Here is a 26,196-nt window from a genome sequence, read left to right on the forward strand (position 1 = left end):
CTTTAATCCTGATTTTCTTTTGTGTGCATGTTCGAATCTCATCTCATGATACGCCCATTTTCATTTGTTTTCGTTTCTCACGGGTCCGGTCTTAGGCCGTTCTCAAGAATTTCTTTGAAATATTGCAATGAATTTTATTTCTCTTTTGTTGCTTTTAATATGTAACTTTTTTTAGTTATGGTACTGTAAAGAATGTAACCAAAACCGATTGAATTCGTAATACCCAACTTTTACCGACCGAATAAACGTAGTTTGAAATGTGTTGTAATTGAGACTGATCGAATTGAATTCGTGTTTGGCTACCACCGCGCCGCAATGCTCAGGTTTTACCGACCGAATAAACTTCATTTGAAATGTGTGATAACCGAGACCAACCGAATTCATGTCGAGTCGTCACCACAACTTCTGGGTTTTACCGACCTTATAAATGTCATTTTAAACATGTTATTTTTTTGTTCAATTTTTTTAGTTCCAATACTGTGATGAACGTAACCAAAACCAACCGAATTCGCGATTGATACATAACCAAATCCCAGTTGCCCTGGTGCAACGGACCAGAAAAAAAAACTAGTGTAAATGAAAATACAATTGCATTTGATATTTTCTTTAAACTTAAATTTCAACAGAGGCAGCAGAAGATATCATTTCTTTACACTAACACTGTGTTCCCGAGTTTATTTAATAAGGGAAAGGAAAGGAAAGTTTTCATTTCCTTTCTATTCTTTTTCATTTCTTCTCATTTTCCTCTTTCCTTTCTTTTCCTTTCAATTCTTTTCATTTTGGAAAGAAAGATATTTCATTACTTTTATTCTTTATTTCCCCTACTTTCCTTTTCTTTCTTTCCTTTAATGAATCTTGGGAACACAAAATAATGTTTCTTTCCTTCCAAAAAAACTTGGGAACACACAAACCCTTTTCTTTCCTTTTAATTCTTTTCCTTTCTTCCCTTTAATGAGACTCGGGAACGCAGCGTAAATACCGTAAAAAGGAGAAACGAAAAACAACAAAAACATAGAATATCAAATTAACCACTCTATAATTCAGCCAACGCCAATTTTATTTTATAAACTAAGCGCTGGACTAGGGGGATTTGAGCAACCCGAGTTTAATAATAAACCACATCGAATAAGTAAACCAGACTCCATAAAAGAATGCCTGGATCCGACATCATTTAATTCCGCAGTCCGTTATGGACCCCTCAAAGGGACAATGTCACTATCATATTACGTTAGGCCGTTTTCACCAAATGGGGACCAATAGGCGTGATTAGTGATATCAGTCCTATTCCCCACAACTATAACTACTAGACGACCGGAAGAGAATAGGTATGCTCTCTCACTCACTAACACTCTTACCTTTCGTACTTATTTCCTCTAAAAAGCCAATACCGATTCCATGTTGAAAGGTAGCTACATGAAGAATTCACTTCCTATAATGAGGCTACAATGTATGCTTAATTTTCATGATTAGTTGTTTGTCTCGGCTATTATTCTCGTAAGGAAGGCCATAGTTGTTGAAACTGGAAATAGTCTGGGTATTGTATATATCGGGTATGTTAGGCAAAGAGCTTTTAGGGGATTCAAGCTTCAAACTTTTAAGAAAAAGCCCATACTCAATTAAAAGCCTTGTTTGGTTGAAGGAGCTTGAAGCTTTAGGTCATGAGAAAAAACTTAAAGCTTAAAGCTCCAACTAGTAGCGTTTAGAAAGAGCTACAAGCTTTTAGTATTTTAATTACTTAAATAACCTTCCAAAATAATTATATTTAATATTATTGTTTTTTAGTTATACCCATTTTGGTCATTTTATACATTTTATGAAAAGCTCCAGCTACTCTGCCAACCACCTAAATATATCTAAAAGCTATAGCTTCCGGCTACCAGCTTCCATCCATCAGTCACCAGCTTCCAGCTACCAGCCACCAGCTAGTTTTGCCAAACATACCCATCATGTGTATCTGGACTTCCTTCTTCATCTTTAATTAGCATAAATGCACATTCATATTTTTAGTCTTAAATATAAATGAGGTTTGAAATTCAAAAATTAGAATTCACTCTATAATGGCGCCTTATGTAATCGTTTGTTTCATTAAGAAACTTATTGACATTTTAGAAAGTTATCGATATCTGGGCCAGATATTTTAGGTCCTAGAAATTGGTTGTAAAATCATTTACGACCAAAATATTCGTCGAAACGTGTGAGAAAGCTATCACAAATCCACTTTACATTTTGTTGTGTATGCTGTCATCCAGACGTGACTTTGACATATAGACGTCCACCTGACTTTTATCAACTTCTTTTTCTAGTAACACTAATTAATTAAGGTCATATTTGTACACTAGTTAAAAGATGATGCTTTGACTTGGCAACCCCAAATTTGTTTCCAAAGACTCTCTTAACCGAGTTAATGGTTTTAATAAAAATAGAATAATGTTCTGTGGAGTGGTTGATGACTTTGTCTTGTAGATTGTGTTGAAATGAGAATGAATTAATCAACGAATGCTTTTATTTGGACTAATTTGACCATGAATGGCATCATAAAATAACATTCCGTTTGAAAAGAAAGAAGACGTCTACATGGAGTTTCGAGTTTAATTTCTTGATGCGTTGTTAATGGCGGAAAGAGTGGCCAAGACCACCAGGTTGATCGTTGTCTTACTTTGTGTACTTTACGCGTCAATAACTTGTACGTATTCTGTAGATACCATATCCGCAAACCAAATCATAAGATATAACGAAACCATAGTTTCCGCACAAGAAACCTTTGAACTTGGTTTCTTTAGCCCCGGTAATTCCAAGAACCTCTATGTAGGGATTTGGTACAAAAAAATATCGAGACGAACCTATGTATGGGTAGCCAACCGGAACACACCACTCACAGATACGTCCGGTGAGCTAACTCTCACCCTCCAGGGAGTTTTAGTTCTCAGAAACGCCACCACGGGAAATGGCATATGGTCGTCAGGGAACTTATCAGCCACGTCAGTGAAGAATCCGATTGGTCAGCTTCTAGATACAGGCAACTTCATAATTCACGAGGAAGGTGAGGACATCAATCAAGAAAACCCCTTGTGGCAAAGTTTCGACTTTATGACAGACACTTTACTTCCGGGAATGAAGCTAGGATGGAATTTGATCACGGGGATTGACAGACACTTCACCTCCTGGAAGTCCGACGATGATCCTGCTTTGGGTGAATTTTCTTTCAGGATTGATACCAAAGGTTACCCTCAGCTAAACCTATGGGAAGCCCAGAAATTAAAGTTGAGAGGAGGTCCATGGAATGGACTCAGGTTTAGCGGAATTACTCAATTGAGACGGAACCCATTTTTCAACTTCACATTTGTTCTTAATCAGCGTGAAATTTACTACCAATATAATCTTATAGACACTTCAGTTACTACACGGCTGGTTTTACAAGTAAATGGTCAAGTAGAACGCTTCTTTTGGATTGATAGTAGGAAAGCATGGAACCCATTTTTGGCTCGACAAAACGATATATGTGATGAATATGCGGTGTGTGGGCAATTTGCAAGCTGCAGCATTGACAAGTCCCCAGTGTGTGAATGTTTGAAGGGGTTTGAACCCACATCTCCTGATCAGTGGAAAATTACAGATTGGTCAAAAGGATGTAGACATAGTGTCCCCTTGGACTGTAACCCTGGGGAAGGATTCAACAAGTATTCAAATTTGAAGTTACCCGACACTCGGGAGTCGTGGTATAACCAGACCATGACCCTTGTCGAATGTGAGAAGATGTGTAAAAGCAATTGTTCGTGTACTGCCTACACTAATTCGAATATATCAGGGGCTGGTAGTGGTTGCCTGCTATGGTTTGGTGGCTTAATGGATATCAGAACATATGCTGAAGATGGGGACACGCTTTATATACGATTGTCAGCTTCTGAGTTAGGTAATTAAAAACAGTTTATATTTTCGTTAGTAGCTCCATAATTACGTTTCTAAATGTTAATATAACTAAGGCCTTATGATTTCGTGCAGAATCAACAAAAGACAGTAGAAGAAGCTCAAATTCAGGGAAAAAAGTACAAGTTATTGTGCCCATAGCATTTGTGTTTTTGGTTACATTAGTATGCTTATATTATCGTCTTTATAGGAAGAAGCAACAGCAGCAAGGTATTTCTCTACTAATTAAGAATAAATGAATTTCAAATATTATGGTAAAAATAATAGAATTTCTCTAATCATATAATATAATATAGTTTTTTTTCAATAAATCCGAAGCTTACAAAGAAACACATATAACCCAATCAATCTAGCTTGTTACTTACATGTAAGTATGAACCTACCTGCAGTGTTACTAGTTCCTATAATAGAAGTTGTGGTTTTCTTTTAAACGTTGTGGTTATCCACTTCACAGGTACACCCGGAAACATTTCGAGACATGATCGGGAAAATAAAAGTGGTGATGAAGATCTACATCTACAGCTACCACTATTTGGCTTGTCTACAATACTTAAATCTACCAACAACTTTTCATTGAACAACAAACTTGGAGAGGGTGGTTTTGGACCGGTTTACAAGGTATTATATGACTCCATATTGTGTAGTCGACTCAGATGATACAAGAATTCGGTTACACTATGGCTGAGGAATAGATTGATCACATAAATGAATTTTTCTTATTGTTTCTTGTTGGTTAGCTATGTACCCTATATTTCTTCTTGTCTGATTTGAGATTAAGAAAAATGGATAGTGATATACCCAACAACTAAATAACAATGAAAGTGGTGAAAGGAAATAAGTAAACATACAAGTAATCTCTAAAGATGAATAGAACGCTTTTATGTGATACTTATATAAAAATGTTATGTTTCAGGGCATACTCCAAGATGGGCAGGAAATAGCAGTGAAGCAGTTAGCAAAAACATCTACTCAAGGGCTTGATGAGTTCATGAATGAAGTAATCTCAATATCCAAACTGAAACATCGAAATCTGGTCAAGCTCTTGGGTTGCTGCATAGACAGAGCTGAAAAGATGCTAATCTATGAGTATATGCCAAACAAAAGCCTCGATTTATTCATTTTTGGTAAATTGGTAAATGGAACAAGAAGGAAAAACCTAGAAAATTATTAAATTAACAAACACCTAAACTATAATTCTAACTATTTGCAGATAAAACTCAAAGTGAGCGACTCGACTAGCCTACACGTTACCATATTATTGATGGAATTGCCAGAGGACTTCTTTATCTTCACCATGATTCTAGGCTAGAATCATACATAGAGATCTCAAAGTCAGCAACATTTTGCTTGACAAGGATATGAACCCGAAGATATCCGACTTTGGCATGGCTAGATCTTTTGGATGAAATCAAATAGAGGCAAACACAAACAGAGTGATTGGCACGTAGTGAGAATCATTCACCCTAACCTTATTCAATTTATTTAGTAAACCGCTTACATTAACTTTGATTCCTCACAGTGGATACATGGCGCCAGAGTATGCAGGAGATGGCATATTTTCGATAAAATCAGACGTATATAGCTTTGGCGTATTAGTACTGGAAATCGTGTTTGGGGAGAAAAACATAGGGTTTGCCCAAACTGAATATTGTAACAACCTTATTGGACATGTAAGTTTTTGCCTTTTAATTTTGAAATGGAAAAGTATAATAGGCTATATTCAAATTTTTTTCCTAATTGAATTATAATCTTTGTTATCAGCCATAAATATGAACCAAAAGAATGATATTATTAAAAACCTCTGAAGATTAGCCAAAATGACTTTTCAATAGTTTGTGCCACATAAACTTGAATACCTACAAATAACATTAGCGAACGAGTAAGTTACATTTAAGAAAAAGATACCTAAATAAAAATAACTATGTCATTCTTTATTTCAATTGGGCCTTTAAAATAACAAAATGTATGACTAGATTTCACTTTTTTTTATAGGCATGGGAACTTCATAATAAAGGTAGATCCTTGCAATTAGTTGCTAAGTGCCTCAATGAATCAATTAACGTGTCCCAAGTTCTACGGTCAACCCATGTTGGTTTGTTGTGTGTTCAGCGTAACCCAGAAGATCGACCGACTATGACTAATGTGATCTTGATGCTTAGGGGTGAGGGTCCATTGCCTTCACCCAGTGAACCAGGATTTTACGTTGGAAACACTAAACAAGATACTTCTCAATTTTCAAGTTCGTATGGAACAAGTTCTAACAATGAACTAAGCATTACAATGTTGAGTGGTAGATAAAATTAAAGTTGCGTGTACTAGTAGAAACAACTTTAGCTATAAGGCTACTAAACATGTTGGAAGACACAATGATTAGACTTTAATTAATCTCTTCAATTTTGATAATGATATAGATGAAAATGTCTTGTAGTTCGTGTGATTTTTTTATTAGTTTTAATCATATGTCACATATGTATCCCTAAACACTTAATAGACCATCTTAAGTCATAAGCACTGATCAACATATTCATAACATCCACCATATGAAGTTTAAATGATTATTGCATCAACTATAAATACAAGATCATTGCGTCAACAATATGTAGTATAAACGCATTCGCGGGTCATCCTTCACATCCATTCTCAGGCACGGACCCGATTAACTTTCATATGATATGCGGGAGAGCCGAGCCTCTTAAACTATAAGCAAGGTTTCATGTGTTCGTGTTTGACGAGTCTCGTGGGTCTTACCCGGTCTATACTCGCCCACGCCTATCACCGATGGGAAAATCCACCAATATCATACGAAACCTGAAAGGAGAAAAATTAATTTTTAATTTTCATCATATAAGTTATTGACGAATCTCACGAATTGGAGTTAAAAAAAATTATAATATTTTTTTTAAGATTACCCGTGCATCTCATAAAATTAAAAATAATATATCTTTTATGTGTTTGTAAAACTTATAATGACTATTAAGGTTTAATATGGTCCATTAAGATATGTACGCTTTGTTATTGCTCATTTTAATCACGTATTACACACTACATCTATCCTGATTTAACCAGTTAATGTGACGCGTAATAAAGCCTGTTCCATTAAAATCTATAATGACCATTAACTTCATTTAGACATGCATGGTCAATTATTGCTCTTCATGATCTAATATCACTCACCTAACAATCTAATATGATTGACAAAGCCCATCATGTTTGACATGCGCCCCGGTAGGTGCCAATGTACAAAACCAAGGACATGCATCAGGAGGAACATCGGGTTTCAGTCATCTTTGGGCTCGGTTATTTGGTTTACGGTACTGTAAGACCAAGTCCTATCAGTTGAGGCATGGTATCAATTTATGTTAATTTGGGGTGAATTGGAAGAAAAATTGATCTTTCTATATCATTTTGAGGTATGAATATGAGTTGCTCGATAAAATGCCTTAATGAAAAGTGTTGCATAAAGCTAGTTTAGAACTACACAGTTGAAAATGAGAAGGCATAGGATCATGGTTATCCAATCGATTTTCAGAAGTGAGTTACTGATGAACAAAACCCACATGCTTGGTTATCTTGTATACAATTTTACTTGCTCATTCACCTAAAACTGAAGTACCAATTGAGTACTTAATGCTATTTTCATAAATTGTTCACATTTCATTCTACTTAAAAGTGAAAGTACGACTTACTCACTTTCATGTGTGCTCTCACGAAGGCAGCTGAAGTGGTTCTTGTATCAAAGAAAATGTTATTTTAGCTACTTGATCTAGGTCTAGCAGTATGGTGTTCACTCTTTTAGAATGAAGATTGTGGATTCAAATGCTTGTAACTACAAGGTTAAAGGGATTTTAGGTGAAAATAAATTTGCTATTAGAAAAAAAGCTACTTGATGTCGTATATGTGCTTGGTCAAGTTATAACTAGTGTTTTATTATTATTTTTTATATACTAGACAAAATTAAAATCTTTGCGTATTAAACATAGCCAATTTATTGATCGAATCCTTTAAAAAGTTCACTTTCACTTGCTGTCCTTTAAATGACAAATCGTCTCACCTTTAGCTCTTTTTACTGACAATCTTCTAAAATCTTAGTTAAGTGGCATCATGTCCTTCAATGTGATCGGTAAGAACGTAATTTCAACAACTTATTTTTAATAAATAATAGTTTTAATACGTGGGCCCCACCACCTTATATTATTTATCTCCTAATAAAAACCCATGGGAACTCTGCCGTCACCAACCACCATGCCAATATGTATAGCCACCATCTAGGTTTTGACAACAATCATCGTCAACTCCAAGTTTTCAAGCAATGAACAAGACATGGTCGGTCATAAGGAGATTTGAGTGGTCAGAGTTCTTGTAGGGTGCGGCGGCGGTGGTGGAGGCTTTCTAATAAAAATGACTTGGGGTTTTATTTAAGTTTTTACGTTAAGGGAGTGTTTGGGGTTGCTTATTTTATGCAACTTATGACTTACTTTTCCAAAAAGTTATAAGGTATTTAGATAAGTTAAAAGTTGTGAGGGGGAAAAGTCATAAATTATACTTTTGTAACTTATGAGTTATGACAATAAGTTGTAGGATGGTAAAAATAAAGAGTCCCAAACACCCTCTAAAAGTTTTTAATGTTTTTATTTAAAATAATATCCTTTTTTTTAATGTTTTTTATTTTTTTAATTTCATTGTCAAGTGGTTCACACTTTAAAATCATAGAGAGGGTATATTAATTGCAGCAAAAGGTTTCGTTTCATGTTATAAGGCCCAAAGACCAACTTGTTTAAATCATATCGGTTGTGTTTTTGTAGTTAGGTAGGAACGATGGTTGGTCAACATGTTGATAACGGGTCAAAATGGGTTGGGATGTACATGTTAACTAGCAAATGATTCGACCCTTACTACCCATTTTTTAAAGTCAAAATTTATGGTTTTTAATGTTCACCGGTCTTTAATAAAGAATGAAACCATGCCTTTTGATAACCTAGATTGCATTTATATGACCTTTTTAATTATTGAAGAGGTAGGTCCCAGCAGAGCCCAGTTAGACCCGTAAGACTCACCTCAAAGAGAGACGTCTGCGCAGTTGGACCCGCAAGACTCACCTCAAAGAGGGACGTCTGCGCAAAGACCAAACTCGCAAGACTCACCTCAAAGAGAGACGTCTGCGCAGAAACAAACTGGATCGGCAGGACCCACCATGCTCAGAGACGTGACGTCCTTACGCGCAGTATGCTAGCTGTTCCCGCAGGAAACGCCTCCCAATGGTTTCCAAGTACTCCGCCTGTTCCCGCAGTTACGGATACCAGCCATCAGGGAAGGCTACCCGCGCAGCAAGGCTACACGCACAAGGCTTAACACATAATAATTCAGTAGTCACCTGAAGAAGGAATGAGCAAGCCGGGAACAATCCCGCACAAAGGCGGGAGGGGGGATACTCCCGCCCAAATGAGCCAGTCCGTACGATACTGAAATATCTTTTGTACTGTACCTGACGAGGTATGGGCAAAAGATCTGACCAAAGATACGACAGCTCATTGACAACAGTATGGCGAGCAGCATGCTCTTGTACTGTATGTCACTATTAGCCGCTACCTACTCACCAACTCCTGTCATACCACGTGCATAGCCTGTAGTTGGTGGAAAAGGAATAGTACACAGCAGGCCTGGTCACTGTCAGCCGCTGCCTACCCACCAACTACCAGCATGGCACGTGCGTAGGCCACAGTTGGTAGAACAGGAATACTATTCAGCCGGCTATACCCTCTTGGAAACCTACCTTCGGCTATAAATACCCCAAATGGTATGATCATCTCATCTTATCATATACTATCTTGTATCTTATATCATATACCTGATAACTGCTCTAGCAATCTCTTAATATACACTTATATTCAAGAGGAATCTAGTCTGATTCTCACGCCGGAGGGTGGTCACAAGGAGGTACCCCCCCCCCTTCTCAGTGACGAGCTCACGGTGTCTGTTTTGCAGGTTATCAGAAGAACCATCTTTGCCGGATCTAACCCCTCGTGGGAAACATCTATTTAACCCCCAGATTACCCGTAATCTGCCCCGGGGTCCATTAGTGTTTCTTCATTGGCGCCATCCGTGCATAAAAGCTAGAACTAATTTTTCTCCAGTTTTTTCAAAACTTCTGGAAAGATGGTTAACGTTACTTCGGTCCCAAGGCCGACGAGTTACCAGGAAGCCCCGGTAACCACAACCCCAGCTACTGGGGGGAACACCGGCGAGCACACAAATTTTACGAACACTACCCCGGTTACCCAAGCCGAGGCAAGTGCAGTAAATTTTACGAACACTACCCCGGTTACCCAAGCCAGGGCAAGTGCAGTAAACAACCATCCCCTGGGATTCAGTAATACACAGGCGGAAGGACAACAGACGAGACTCCCCCGCCAAACACTTGAACAAGTTAAAGCGTGGGCGGAGGCACGTCAGAAGGAATTCCAAGCTGAGTTGGACGAACGCTTGCGTTCCGTCCAACAGGCTGACGAATTTGGAAGCACTCGACAACAGCTCAACATGAGCACTGATTACGAGTCCTCGGACGATGATCGGGAGGAATCCGACACCGACGCAAACCCTCGCCTTAAGGCGAAAGGGAAGCGTAAGGAAACGGACTTCCAAACGAGAAGGAATTTCGGAGAAACCTTCAAACAAAGGAACACGGGGGGAAACCCACGTGACTTCTCCAAAACCTTCAGACCAACTGCTGCAAACGCGGGAACATCCAAGTTTGCAAGGGACATTGCGGAAGCAATCGCCCCGAAAAGTGCCAAGCAGATGCCCAACATCGGCACTTATGATGGTATATCCGACCCAGATGATCACCTGAACAGATTCATAGCGGGGGCAACCGTCAGCAACTGGACGGAACCCACGTGGTGTTATATGTTCCAGATGACACTGGTTGGAGCGGCTAGAGCGTGGTTTGACCTTTTACCGGTCCACCACATCTATGATTGGGCGGACTTCCAACACAAGTTTAGCCAACACTTCAGTCAACAGAGGAAATATATTGAAGAACAGTGGACGATCCTCAACTGCGTTAGAGATAAGGATGAACCTTTACTAGACTTCATCACCCGCTTTAACTCGAAAAAGCTGAGTCTGGGCGTTATAAGCGAGGACCTTGTTCGCGCCGCTTTCATCCAAGGCGCCGAATACCCAGAGCTTTTCCGCACGTTGACGGGTAAAGATGGCATGCCATCCACATGGGATGCCATCATGACGGCAGCCAAGCGCTTTGCCGAAACGGAGAAGCAACTGGGTGGGAATCTGCCCCAGACTACAAACTTCTACACGCAGAGGACTAGAGAAAACAACGTCCAGACCGCCCGGCAAAACAAAAAGAGGAAGCTAAGCATGTGGCAGTCAAGGGTAAACTTTGACACCTCATCCAGCTCTCGCTCCCTAGTAGGCGGAAGGGGTAATACACACCCATCAAGCCGACACCCCAGGTGGACGCCGCTGACCAAAAGCGTCACGGAGATATTTGCCACTGAGAAACTCCCATGGCCAAAAGCTCCAACGGTCCGGCAACGACCCGACGCGGATCAGAGCAAATACTGTGACTTCCACGGCACAAAGGGTCACACCACTGAGAAGTGTTCATCCTTGAGGGATATTATCGAAACATTCGTCAAGGAGGGCAAACTTACACACCTGGTGGCATCAATCAGGAATAGAGGGAAGAATGACAACCGATACAAAAGCAACGGACAAAAGCCCGTTGACATCAGCATTCACATGGTTCGTGGTAACATCAGAGGAAGAAAAAGACGGACGACAGAACCATGCGCATGGAAAGAAGCTGAGGTGCGCTTCCCGCGAGTGCCAGGAGGACCCAGCAAAGAAGGCCCTATCGTCATCAAAAGCCAGCTGGGGCACTAGATAACTTCCCGCACTTTTGTTGACAACAGCGCCTCATCAACGGTTATGTACAGGCAGTTCTTCGACAAGCTAGACGACGAAGACAAGGAACGCCTGGAAACGGTCTACGCCTCAATGGAAGGGTTCGACGGCAGCACAAACACCCCCCTGGGTATCCTATCTTTCCCCGTCATTCTTACGGACGGGAAACACTCCCGCACAGAAGATGTGGACTTCGTCGTAATGAGGAAGCCACACCACACATACGATATTCTCTTCGGGAGAGACGGGATGGCAAGATTCAACGCCGTGGTATCTTCAGTCCACGGCATGATGGGATGGCCAACTGCTGAGGGTGTAGCGATGATCACCGGTATCCCCCAGGTATGCATCGCATCTGTCTCATCTAAACCCAAACCAAAATGGCTAAACCAACCATCACCGAACCTGAAAAATGGGCCCTCAATGGCAAATACCCTGACCAGGCTGTTACCATTGGCCCAACAATCACTGATCCTACGCGTACATTACTCAAACGCTTACTACAGAAAAACGCTGACATCTTCGCATGGAAACCAGCAGACATGACTGGTGTACCTCGAAGTAAAGCAGAGCATAAGCTCAAGTGTGACCCGGCTTTTACGCCGGTCATACAAAAGCGTAGAGTAATGGGGGCGGAACAAGCTAACGCGTGTAGAACCCAAGTCAAGGAACTCCTTGACGCGGGCATCGTACGCGTTAGCAGATATCAAACTTGGGTTGCAAATCCCGTTATGGTACCGAAGTCTAACAAGCAATGGCGCATGTGCATAGATTTCAAAGACTTGAACAAAGCATGCCCCAAAGATTGTTACCCGTTACCCGAAATTGATCTTAAGGTAGATTCGTTAGCACCGTTTCGCCTTAAATGCTTCCTTGATGCTATAAAGGGTACCATCAAATCCACATGGCCGTTGACGATCAGGACAAAACCGCATTTCGGACGCCCGATGGCACATTCTGTTATCAAATGATGCCATTCGGACTTAAGAATGCCGGGTCCACATATCAACGCCTGATGGACAAAGAGTTTCATGCCCAAATTGGGAGGAACTTGGAAGTATACATGGATGACCTGGTCATCAAAAGCCTTGACCCAGAAGCAATGTTGAAAGACATCGAAGAAACATTCAACACACTCAGAAGGATAAACATGAAGCTCAACCCGAGCAAGTGTTCCTTTGGGATGGAAGAAGGGAAGTTCTTACGAGTCATCGTTACAAAAGATGGCTTCAGAGCGAACCCTGAAAAGGTCGAAGCCATTATCAAAATGGAATCACCTACTACCATCAAGCAAGCTCAGACACTGAACGGACGCCTAGTTGCACTTAACCGCTTCTTGGCAAATCATGCGGATAGGTCGTTCCCATTCGTGTCGACGCTGAGAAACTGTCTAAAGAAAACGCACTTCCGCTGGACACCAGAAGCGGAAGCAGCTTTTCTGGAAATTCGGTCACGCTTGATCGAACTCCCAATGCTCACAGCACCAGAAGCGGGAGAGGAATTAATCTTATACCTCTCCGCCACAGATAGAGCAACCGGGGCCGTCCTGTTAGTCGAGCGAAAAGGCATCCAGATGCCAATCTACTATGTTAGCCGTCTCCTAACAGACGTCGAAACTCGGTACTCTACCCTGGAAAAATTAGTCTTAGCACTTGTACAGGCTTCACGCAGGCTAAGACGATATTTCTAAGGTTACCCAATCACTATTCTCACCAACTTCAAACTTGCAAACGTTTTAGGCAAACCCGAACTTTCGGGACGCCTAGCCAAATGGGCAATAGAATTGGGAGAATACGCGATAAAGTACAAGCCAAGGCCAGCTATAAAAGGCCAGGTCATGGCCGACTTTATTGCCGAAGTTCCCGCATCGCGGGAGAAAGAATGCCAGGACGAGGCTCAACCCTCTCCAGCACAAGACATCGATGATGTCTGGCGACTTTACACTGATGGAGCGGCCAGCAGCGAGGGCTCAGGCGCAGGGTTAAAACTTACCAACCCAGCAGGCCAAGAATACACCTATGCTATTCGACTAGACTTTCCAAGTACGAATAACGAAGCTGAATATGAAGCATTCTTGGCAGGGTTGAGGATTGCGCGTAAAATGGGAGTAAAGAACTTGGAAGCCCATGTGGATTCCATGTTAGTAGCCAATCAGATAAACGGGACGTACACGGCCGTGAACGACACAATGGCCCTGTACCTCGCTCAAGCAAAAACCCTCATGCGCGATTTTAATGATTGTAAAGTCATACACGTCAAGCGCAGCGAAAACAAATCTGCGGATGCGTTAAGCAAGCTTGCGTCATTAGCTTTCACCCACTTGGGAAAGGACATCCGCATTGAACTCCTTGGAGCACCATCAGTCCCACACAAGGAAGTCTGTGTCATCCAAACCGGCATGGAAACGTGGATGACACCAATAATAAATTACCTTGCGGCGGGTATACTACCAGAGTCAAAAACACAGGCAAGAAAACTACGCTGTAAAGCACTGAATTATCAACTCATCGATGACATCCTTTACAGACGTAACTTTCTTGGCCCTCTCCTCAGATGCGTTGACGACCAAGATGCCAACTACCTCCTAAGGGAAGTACACGAAGGCATCTGTGGGATACATGCAGGTCCACGCGCAGTTGTAGCTAAGCTAAACAACGCGGGATACTTTTGGCCGGGGATGCATACGGATGCGCTGGCATACATCAGAAAGTGCAGGTCTTGTCAGCTCTACGCACCCAACACGCATCGCCCGAAGAATGAACTTGTTCCAGTCACCTCTGCATGGCCATTTCAGAAGTGGGCCATCGACGTGACAGGCCCATTTCCCACAGCAGTAGGGAACGTCCAGTTTCTAGTAGTTGCCATCGACTACTTCACCAAGTGGATAAAGGCAAAACCCTTAGCCCAAACGTCCGCGAAACATATCAAAAAATTCATTTGGGAATTTATCATTTGTCGTTTCGGGCTTCCACAGAATTTGGTGAGCGATAACGGCACCAACTTTGCTGACAAGAAGCTACAACAGTGGCTTAAAGAACTTCAAATCACCCACACCTTTACCTCGGTGGCACACCCGCAGGGTAATGGTGAGGTGGAAAGAGCAAATAGGAGCATCGTCGACGGCATAAAGAGAAGACTATTGGAACACAGATCCGGCTGGGTGGACGAAGTTCCACACGTACTTTGGGCACACAGAACGATGAAAAAGGCAAGTACGGGAGAAACCCCGTTCAGCCTCACTCACGGCACTGAAGCCATGGTCCCGGTCGAAATTGGTCTACCCTCACCAAGGGTCATGATTCATCCAGAGGACAATGATGCGGAAAGACGGTTAGACCTCATGCTAACCGAGGAACGCAGAGACTTAGCCGCAGCGCGTGAAGAGAACTACAAACGACAAATGCAAAAGTACTACAACACGCGGGTAAAACTCTGCAACTTCAACGTAGGAGACTACATATTGCGTAACAACGAGGCTTCGAACCAAGAGCGCCCAGGAAAGCTGACCCCTGTCTGGGAAGGTCCGTACGTTATCAAACAAGTACTGGGAAAGGGCGCATACCGGCTCGAAAGGCTCGATGGCACTCCCGTCCCACGAACATGGAACGGAGCTCAATTACGCAAATGTTACATGTAGATCAATTCCAAATTTGTAAAGGCCCAGAGCCACTTCTAATGGAAATGATTCTCCTTAGAACATCGACGTTGATGATTTTACATTTATACTTTTAACTTTCCACACGGATATGCCGGTCTTCACCGCATACATAAGTGAAAGAAAACCGTTGCGTGGGGAAGGCGGTAAAACCCGCATAAACCCAAAAAACGGCAAACCTTCACGCAGGTCAGTCATAGGTAAACTTTGGTCATCCCACTAAATGAAAGTTCCGGTCCTAACCGCACAAATCATGAGAGGAAACCGAACCTATTGACAACCGCGCGTCGAACGGTTAACTTATCCAAAACACTGGGAAAATTGCTAAAATAAGCTAAAATATGCATGCGCAAGTCATGTAACGTTTATAACGCAAGTCCCAAAGATTCAAAAGTAAGCGGGAAAATACCCCTTACCTTGGCAACCAAGTAACTATAAGACGGGTGCGAGTACAGTGTTAAGGCAAAACCCTTCACATACTTAGCACCTGCAGGGAATTGAAGCCAAAAATAACTCGGCAACCAAGTAACTATAAGACGGGTGCGGGTACAGTGTCAAGGCAAAACCCTTCACATACCTAGCACCTGCAGGGAATTGACGCCAGGAATACCTTAGAAGTAAAGTAACTATAAGACGAGTGCGGGTACAGTGTCAAGGCAAAACCCTTCACATACTTAGCACTCCGCAGGGAAATGAAACCAAGAAGGATCTTCTGGGCCATGCTTGGGGAAACGGGAATAACATCCCCGCATAGCAGGAACGTCGAGAACTAGATTGTTTGAAGCTTCAAGATGGAATTGGTGGTTTTAACATAATTGATCACTATGTTCAAAACTATCAAAACCTCATGGAGAATCCACGCAACTAGGACTCAACGCTCCTGACTTGCGAGGAGGTTACAGACCTACCCGCATCATACCCAAAGATCAAGCAGGAAAGTCGGGAATTCCTTCAAGTGACATTAGGACTTCCGCGGGAAAAATCCCCATGGAAAACCTTAAAACTAAAACCTTTTCAAAAACCCTTTGCTTAAGTCTAAAAGTTCACCTCACTTTATTAAACATTCATGAGAAGAACATTGGACTGGGGGGACTTGAAGAGGTAGGTCCCAGCAGAGCCCAGTTGGACCCGTAAGACTCACCTCAAAGAGAGACGTCTGCGCAGTTGGACCCGCAAGACTCACCTCAAAGAGGGACGTCTGCGCAAAGACCAAACTCGCAAGACTCACCTCAAAGAGAGACGTCTGCGCAGAAACCAACTGGATCGGCAGGACCCACCATGCTCAGAGACGTGACGTCCTTACGCGTAGTACGCTAGCTGTTCCCGCAGGAAACGCCTCCCAATGGTTTCCAAGTACTCCGCCTGTTCCCGTAGTTACGGATACCAGCCATCAGGGAAAGCTACCCGCGCAGCAAGGCTACACGCACAAGGCTTAACACATAATAATTCAGTAGTCACCTGAAGAAGGAATGAGCAAGCCGGGAACAATCCCGCACAAAGGCGGGAGGGGGAATACTCCCGCCCAAATGAGCCAGTCCGTACGATACTGAAAGATCTTTTGTACTGTACCTGACGAGGTATGGGCAAAAGATCTGACCAAAGATACGACAGCTCATTGACAACAGCATGGCGAGCAGCATGCTCTTGTACTGTATGTCACTATTAGCCGCTACCTACTCACCAACTCCTGTCATACCACGTGCATAGCCTGTAGTTGGTGGAAAAGGAATAGTACACAGCAGGCCTGGTCACTGTCAGCCGCTGCCTACCCACCAACTACCAGCATGGCACGTGCGTAGGCCACAGTTGGTAGAACAGGAATACTATTCAGCCGGCTATACCCTCTTGGAAACCTACCTTTGGCTATAAATACCCCAAATGGTATGATCATCTCATCTTATCATATACTATCTTGTATCTTATATCATATACCTGATAACTGCTCTAGCAATCTCTTAATATACACTTATATTCAAGAGCAATCTAGTCTGATTCTCACGCCGGAGGGTGGTCACAAGGAGGTACCCCCCCCCCCCCCCCTTCTCAGTGACGAGCTCACGGTGTCTGTTTTGCAGGTTATCAGAAGAACCATCTTTGCCGGATCTAACCCCTCGTGGGAAACATCTATTTAACCCCCAGATTACCCGTAATCTGCCCCGGGGTCCATTAGTGTTTCTTCAGTTATGATATTGAAGGTTTTTGTTTTTCTGATGTCTATGCACTCTTTTCTTTCTTTTGGTGCACTAGGCTTGAACTGAATGAGAAGATGTTTAGGCGAATATATAGTTAAGCTAGCTAGCTGATAACCAAAGGGAAAATCAAGAGGTTATAACATGATTAATATATGCCAAAGTGAAGAATGGAGATAAAGTTTACATGTTTATGGAGCTGTCATTTTTGAAATGGCAAGAAAAGGTTGTAATAATTATGTCAAAAAACAAGAGCGCGCTCCCGTGTGATCAAGGTTGCTAGCCGTGTGATTAATATTTGCCAAAGTGAAGTATGGAGAAAAGGATTACATGATTATAAATGGAGCTGTCAGGGAGCCAGAGACATTGCCGAATAAATATGCCAAATAAAGTATTCAAGTTACTAGCCCTTCTTAGGCATCTTAAGCACAGTTGCTTTATTAGTATAATTCATCTATACACACACATATAATTTTACAATGCGAAAATTGCTTGGATTTTAGGGGTGTTTTACAATATCCAAATCCTCACAAGTGGCAAGAAAAACGAAAGCTCACATTTTTTACACGGTAATACAAGTTATGTGGATGAATCCGAAATGCTTGATAAGCTTATAGTAAGGAGTTGTTTCTTTTTAGTACATCTAACTTTAATTTTTATCTACCATTAAGCATTGTAATGCTCAGTTCATTGTTAGAACTTGTTCCATATGAACTTGAAGATTGAGCATCATCCTGCTTAGCTTTTCCAACATAAAATCCTGGTTCGTTGGGCGAAGCTAATGGACTCTCGCCCCCCAACATTAGGATCACAGAAGTCATAGTTGGTCTATCTTCTGGTTGACGTTGTACACACAATAAACCAACATGGATTGATCGTAGTACCTGAGACACGTTGATTGATTCCCCTAGACATTTAGCAACTAACTGCAAGGATTTGCCTTCACTTTGTAGTCCCCATGCCTGTAAACAACAATGAACACGAGTCTTTTGTGTTGTTTCTAAAATACATATTGCATTAGAAAGAAACCAACTTTCTTCTCATTTATAAATGGGATAGAACTATAAAGATGTTTTCATTTCGGGTAATCTTCAAAGTTAACCATTGTATGAAGAAAAAAGTCTTTTAACATGTTTATAGTTTTCACAAACTGCCACTCTTCATTTTAACATCCTTTAATCAATTTTATCAAAATTGGGTAATTTATATTTCAGAAGACTAAGACCAACACAATTATACAAAACATGAAAAATTCTAAAGATTTTTTTTATCCATTTATACAATTTGTAGTTTCAAAATTATAGGCCGAACTTACATGTCCAATAAGGTTGTTTGAATGTTCTTTGTGGACGAACCCTCTATTTTTTTCTCCGGACACAATTTCCAGTATTAGTACGCCAAAGCTATATACGTCAGATTTTATCGAAAATATACCATCTCCAGCAGCATACTCTGGTGCCATGTAGCCACTGTAAGATTTGAAGTTAATGTACATCACTCACAAAATAAATTCAATTGAGGTAAGGGTAGACTCTCACTATGTTCCAACCACTCTATCCGTGTTTGCCTCTATCTGATTTCCTCTAAAAGTTCTTGCCATTCCAAAATCTGATATCTTCGGGTTCATATCCTTGTCAAGTAGAATATTGCTGGCTTTGAGATCTCTATGTATGATTCTAAGCCGAGAATCCTGATGAAGATAAAGAAGTCCACGAGCAATTCCATTGATAATGTGGTAACGTGCAGTCCAGTCAAGGAGTTTACTTTGATATTTATCTGTGAATACTTGGAATATTTAGTTCTCGTTTATGTATTTTGTTGATTTAAACTTTTTAAAGAACTTTTTGATGTTGTTCCATTTACCAAATATGAATGCATCGAGGCCTTTATTTGGCATGTATTCATATATTAACATCTTTTCGACTCCATCTAGGCAGCAGCCCAAGAGCTTAACAAGATTGCGATGTTGTAATTTAGATATCAAGATGACCTCATTCTTGAACTCGTGAAGTCCTTGTGTGGATGTTTTTGCTAGCCGCTTCACTGCTACTTCACGCTCATCTTCAAGTACACCCTAAAACTTAACTTATAAATATCATAAGAAAAAAAGAGACTTCTATACATACTCGCAGATTACATATTTGTATCTAACCTTTCTCCATTTTTTTTAATTTTATTATTGGTCAAATCACTAAACGCTCTTCGATCACGAATCACCACAAGAATAATATGAGTATGAAATATAAACTGAACTATAGACAATGTATTATGTTATTTGACAAACCAATGGGATTGATCTAGTCCACAACTGCATTGCAGCAGTGTTGGATCATCCCGCGACTTGTCACAGAAGCATGTTGCTACGAATCATCTAATAGAACTACACGGAAGTGCATGGGGTTATGGATACACACCTTGTAAACGGGTCCAAAACCGCCCTCTCCAAGTTTGTTGTCCACTGAAAAGTTGTTTGTCGCTGCAAGTAGTGTAGACAAGCCAAATAGCGGTAGCTCAAGATCTTCATCACCACTTCTATCTTCAGGATCGCATCCCCATTCGTTTGCGGGTGCTCCTGTCAGGTTGAATGGACAACGTTAGGTTGGTCGAGTAGAAACATTTTCTTTGAAACAGCGAAATTGTTTATAATATATTGGTGCCACAAAAATGATTATTTGGAGACGTTAAACTGTTTAATAAAACAATTTAGCGGAATCTATGCGATATAATTTATATTTGTTTTTTAAACATAAAAATAATGATAGCATAAGCTGAACTTGTTCATAAGTAGAGAAATACCTTGGTGCTGTTGCTTCTTTCGATAAAAACAGTAAAATAAGCATAATGAAACTAGTATGGCCATGACTCCAAATGCTATGAGGGCAATAACTCGTACTCTTGTCCATGAGTGTGAGCTTCTTTTACTGTTTTCTATTGACTCTGTGTCAAAACATAATGTCTTATTAGGTGGCATTTAGACAAATACTAATGAAGTTAGTAACGAGAATAAAGCTATTGTTTCGAATTACCTAATTCAGAAGCCGAGACCCGTATATAAAGAGTGTCCCCATTTTCGGCAAACGTCCGGATATCAATTAGGTCACCGAACCATAACAAGCAACCACTCCCAGTCCCTGAGATATTCGAGTTTGTGTAAGCAGTGCACGAACAATTGCTTTTACACTCCTGCTTACATTCTGCAAGGGTCATGGTCTGGTTATACCACGACTCCGAAGTGTCAGGTAACTTTAGATTTGTATATTTGTTGAACCCTTCTCCAGGGCTACAATCCAAAGGGATAGTACGTCGACACCCTTGTGACCAATCTGTTTTCCTCCACTGATCAGGATTTGTGGGTTCGTATCCTTTCAAACACAAACAAACCGGGGAGGTGTCGATGTTACAGCTCCCAAATGACCCACACACCGCGTATTGATCACATCGATCTATTTGTGGGGCCGTTAAAAGGCTCCATTCTTGTTTTCTATCAATCCATATCAAGCCTTCTGAAGTACCACTTGGTTGTAGTACCAGTCTCAACAAAAGTGAAGGGTCTAATAGATTAAATTGGAAGTAAATTTCTCTATGGTTAAGAACAAACGTGAAATTGAAAAGCTGGTTCGGTTTCAAGCTAAGAGCTCCGGTGAAGCTGACTCCATTCCATGGACCTCCACGGAACCTTATATTTGCACCTTCCCTTATGATCAGCTGAGGGTAACCTCTGGTATCAATCCAATCAGAAAACTCACCCGAAGCAGGATCATCTTTGGATTTCCATGAGGTGAGGTGTCTTTCAATTCCAGTTACCAAATTCTTGCCATGCTTCATTCCCGGAAGTATAGTATCGGTCATAAAGTCGAAACTTTGCCATATGGGATCTTCTTGATTGACGTCCTCACCTTCCTCTTGAATTATAAAGTTGCCTGTATCTAATAGCCAACCAATCGGATTCTTAACCGACGTAGCTGATGACGAGTTTCCTGATGACCATATGACATTGCCGGTGGTGGCGTTTCGGATAATTAAAACTCCCTGAAGGGTGAGAGTTAGCTCGCCCGAAGTACCGGTGAGGGGTGTGTTTCGGTTGGCTACCCATACAACCGTTTGGATGGGAATTTTCTTGTACCAAATTCCGACATAATGATTCGTGGAGTTACCGGGGCGAAAGAAACCAAGTTCGAAGGTTTCGTGCTGGGAAACGATGGTTTCATTATATCTAATGGTTTGGTTTGCGGATATGATGTCTGCAGCAAAGGTTGAAGTTACTGACGCGTAAAGTACAACAAGGAATGAAAAGATCAACATGGTCTTGATCATCTTCTTTCCTCCATTAACGTATCAGTATAAGGCCTTAAAATAAAAACAAATTTACCAACTTTAAAATAAAAGCAAGCTGATTAGGTTCTGAAAATGACAAATAAAAGTCAACTTAGTTGGACAAACAAGTTAGTATAAATGTCAAGGTGGGTCCTATGGAGTATCATTTACGCCTATGGTTTTCTTTCATGGGTTTTATCATGTACGCGTTTCTAAAGAAAGTTGTGTGTGAAATTGGTGGTGTTAGTTTTTTATTTTATTTTTTTGTTTTTGTTTTTGTTTTTTGTTTTTTTTTTCTTTTGAAATACTATTGATCAAAGTTATGTCTCCTAAAAACAATTACTAAAGTTTGTGTGCTTTATACTTAACAATAATTTAATTACTAAGTTTTAATGTTATCAATCGTTCCAAATTTGTTCGATCTTAACGAGCACATGGGACCAATTTATTAACCAGCAAATATGGCAACTGCCAATAAGCTAGCACGCTCAAAAAAATAAAATCAAAAAGCTAGATGCACGAAAAATTCCTAATATGGTCCTTTTTTAAGAGAGATAAAATAGTATTTGCTCACAAATGTTCAAAATTCACAAAATTGACCAAAAAATATGGACTGGGATGTTATAACATATCGGACACGATAAGATAAGACACCATGATCTGTTGTGCTAAACACAAACACGACACGATAACTATTCGTGTCATTTTTTTTCAAACACGAACCTGTTTAGTAACAAGTTAAGCTGTTAAGACCTGTTTAAAGACACAATGAATAATACATGTGTAACGAATCCAAAATATTCAAAACGATTATAAAAGTTTTAATTAATAGATAATTCATAACATATTTGAAACAAAAAACCAAAAATTTGTAACATACTTGAAACAAAAGACGACAAATCCATAGTATACTTAAAACAAAAAACCATATAAGCAAAGCATAACATCCATGAAGAATCATAATATTAGGTTCAGATGAGCATTAATGAAATGTCGTTTGTAAGTGTGACTTTAATTTTAAGACTTTAGGAGTGTCTATATGTTTATTTTTTAAAATAAAATTCTACACAGGTTACTAACAGGTTAATAGGTGTTTAACCTGTTAGAACACGAATTTAAACATGTCTTAAACAAGTCGACCTGTTTAGGATACGAAACCTGTTAAGCTCAAACCCAAACCTGTTAAAACCCGTTTCGTGTTGTGTTAACAGGTCTGTCTCATAAATTGACAGCCCTAGGCCGCAACACATTGCGATAAGATTCGTAATCTGACATGGCTGGCCAAATTTTAAAAAATCTTTGGAGAGCATGCCAAGTTTGTGAATAATGTTGATGGACATGGCCAAAATATTTGAGAATCTTAAGAGAGCCGTCCATATTTTCTCACTAAATCTTTTTCTCAAAAAGCAGTCTTCCCTGACGGTTTTTTTATGTTTCCTACTTAATGCGTACAAATTTTCAAAATCTTGAAAATTGTTCCTTTTTAATTTCGTCTTGGGAGAAGCATTCGAGATGAATTTGTTCCAAGGAGACGAGATTTATAATTTTTCCTTCCTGGTCCGTCCAAATCCTATATTCTTATAAGATATATTTTGATTCTTCATTTCCTGACACAAATTTTCATCTCTTGATGTCTCAATCCAAAATCGTGAAGTTTAAGAGGGGAGATCGTGTAGAGGTTATTGATATGGGTCTCGGGTTCATTGGTTCCTATTACGATGGTCACATAATCTCTCAACGTTCGGGAACGAGTATATTGTTCAATTCCGTACCTTGCTCGAAAATGATAAGTACGGGCCTCCTCGAGAGTTTGTGAAGGCCGAAAAAATACGACTAAAACCTGCATATATTGAGGTGAGTAGTATTCGTTTTGGTGAGACAGCGGATGTTTATGCTAATGACGGTTGGTGGACGGAATATTTATATCAAATATATTTATATTAAACCGGTAGGATTCAACATATTTAAGATTTAAGTGTTAGTGTGGATGGAATCAACTTAATTCTTGTCGGTGTGGACGAATTTTAAATAATAAATTTTGTCGGTGTGGACGGAATTCCAACTTATAAAAAGAAAAATGTAGATCTTGTCTCCTTAGAATACATTCCTCTCAAATGCGACTTCCAAGACGAAATTAAAAAGGAACAATGTTCAAGATTTTGAAATTTTGTACAGATCAGGTAGGAAATATAAAAAACCATATGGGAAGACTGCTTTTTAGAAGAAGATTTAGTGAGCAAATACGGACGGCTCCCTCAAGATTATCAATTTTTTTGCCGTGTCCATCAACATTATTCCCAAACTTGGCCTGCTCCCTCAACATTTTTAAAATTTTCGCCGGCCATGTTAGATTACATATTTGATCCCAATGTGTCGCCCCAGTCCATATTTTTTGATCCATTTTGGGAATTTTGAATATTTGTGGGCTAAATACCATTTTCTCTTTTTTAAAAAGGGCCATATTAGGAATATTCCTGGTAAACAAACACCAAAGATTAAATATTAATTTAAAGTTACCACAAATTCCAATAAACCATATTCCACCCAATCCGAACCTCCAAATCTCTACGCTAAGTAGAGATGAGTAAATTCGGTATTGGTACTGGTTGGTACCGGTAACGGTATCGGTATCGAAGTTGGTATCGATTTGGTATCGTCGGTACCGAATCAGTACAAAAGTTTTGAGTTTTCTAGACCGGTGCAGTACAATACTCGTATTTCCTGAATTTTACCTTAAATACCGGTACCGTTCTAGGTCCGTACCGGTACCGAACCGATATTGAACCGAACATTTCGGTAACGGTACCAAAAATTTATGATTTTCGGGATCGTTATTTTCGAAATCGGTACGGTACCGATCTCATTCCTAACGCTAAGGGCACTCACAATGAATTCTCGTCTTCGACCTGATACCCAAATTATAAGGGGTAAAGTTAAAATACAAATAGAGACAAAAATGAGAGATATGAGAAGAATTTATGAGCGCACAAAAAATCACTCAAAAAAATAATAAAAAATCATAACTCAAAATATAAATAAAATAATAAAAAATTTTAAAAAACAAAATGTTTCTCATGTCATTCAGGTTCAAAAAAAATCGACGAAAACACACAATTTCGAGATAAAAGACACAATGATGAAAATTAACAAAAGACACAATTATAAATACAAAAAGACACAATAGATCACAAAATAAAACATAATATTGAGTAATATAACATAATATAAAAAAGACACAATCCATGACGAAAATAAACAAAAGATACATTGAAAAACAAAAAGACATAATTATCTTTTTTCTTTGAGAACGAGAAAGACGGAAGAAACATTAGTTTTTCTTATGTTGCCACAAATTTTCTCATCTTTCTTATTTTTGTTTTACTTTGTATAATAAACTGACCCAATTATAAGAACCACATTAAGCTAGTTTTATTACCTATTTTGCGTTAGTTTTAGCATAATTTTGATTTGTTTCAATGACAACACCACACTTAATATTTGATGAAATTGTTAATTGCATTACTAGAAAGACGTCTAATGGATAATAATTAAGTAATGTCCAAAACAAGCAATTGAAATATCAATTGACAAAAAGCAACGAATCATGAATATAACCAAATATCAAACAACTGATCCTATTAATTGTTTATCTCCAACTAAGGTCTGAACAAATCTGCTCGTCTCAGACTAGTCGAATGTGGCCATGAATTCAATACTTGGATGCCTTATTTGAGGTTGGGTTAACTGGGCTGAAGCATTGTCGATACCCCCCCCCCCCCCCCCAATATAGAAAATACGTCTGGCTCGTAGTCATTTGTTTTGACTTTCTTTTCATAAATCCATCATTTGATCTCGTTAAACACGTCATCCCAGATAACTACTATTTACCAGGTAGTCATGTTGAAAAGATGGTTTTTAAACCCATCTCGGACCCTTATAAACGAGCGGTGTCGACCTATTATCCAATTACTTCATATTTGCACTATCCACCTTAGAAAAAGCCATACACACAAATAGCTTCATGATTTCAGTGTTCCGTTTTATGAACCATTAGCAAGGTGTTTGATTTACAAGGGCTTGAGTTGAAACTTGACTGATCAAATAGGTCTAATGCTGGACAACCTCGCCTCACATATGATTTGGAATTTGCATTGCCTCCAGAATACGACATGTCATCCCCATTAATTT

General features: G+C 40.0%; 1 protein-coding gene and 1 pseudogene across 2 annotated transcripts; one reads left to right on the forward strand and one right to left on the reverse strand.

Annotated features, from left to right (window-relative positions):
- The first annotated feature begins 2,517 nt into the window (after positions 1-2,517).
- On the forward strand, positions 2,518-6,245 carry LOC143544309 (G-type lectin S-receptor-like serine/threonine-protein kinase At4g27290; annotated as a pseudogene). Its single transcript, XR_013137232.1, has 7 exons — positions 2,518-3,910; positions 4,000-4,134; positions 4,379-4,542; positions 4,838-5,048; positions 5,135-5,371; positions 5,444-5,594; positions 5,917-6,245. The product of XR_013137232.1 is annotated as a G-type lectin S-receptor-like serine/threonine-protein kinase At4g27290 (transcript).
- Positions 6,246-18,254: 12,009 nt separating this feature from the next.
- Positions 18,255-22,019, reverse strand: LOC143544306 (G-type lectin S-receptor-like serine/threonine-protein kinase At4g27290). The gene is made up of 7 exons (XM_077036431.1): positions 20,721-22,019; positions 20,491-20,631; positions 20,109-20,266; positions 19,558-19,768; positions 19,233-19,470; positions 19,010-19,163; positions 18,255-18,656 (listed from the first exon to the last, which is right to left on the reverse strand). The coding sequence occupies exons 1-7, from the start codon at positions 22,006-22,008 to the stop codon at positions 18,351-18,353; spliced, it is 2,496 nt and encodes an 831-aa protein (XP_076892546.1). The 5' UTR covers positions 22,009-22,019; the 3' UTR covers positions 18,255-18,350.
- Positions 22,020-26,196: the final 4,177 nt, after the last annotated feature.

This window comes from Bidens hawaiensis, unplaced genomic scaffold (genome assembly GCF_021521415.1).
Source record: "Bidens hawaiensis isolate Kalapana, Puna unplaced genomic scaffold, B.hawaiensis_p1.1 tig00013519_1, whole genome shotgun sequence".
NCBI lineage: Eukaryota > Viridiplantae > Streptophyta > Magnoliopsida > Asterales > Asteraceae > Bidens > Bidens hawaiensis.

Bases quoted from the DNA above. Each gene is read 5' to 3' on its own strand.
- LOC143544306 (XM_077036431.1), bottom strand. From the start codon at position 22,008: ATGATCAAGACCATGTTGATCTTTTCATTCCTTGTTGTACTTTACGCG. The intron at 19,471-19,557 runs GTAAATGGAACA...AAGTATTCACAG, and splicing joins CCTCGATGCATTCATATTTG to ATAAATATCAAAGTAAACTC. The intron at 19,164-19,232 runs GTGAGAGTCTAC...CAAATCTTACAG, and splicing joins GATAGAGTGGTTGGAACATA to TGGCTACATGGCACCAGAGT.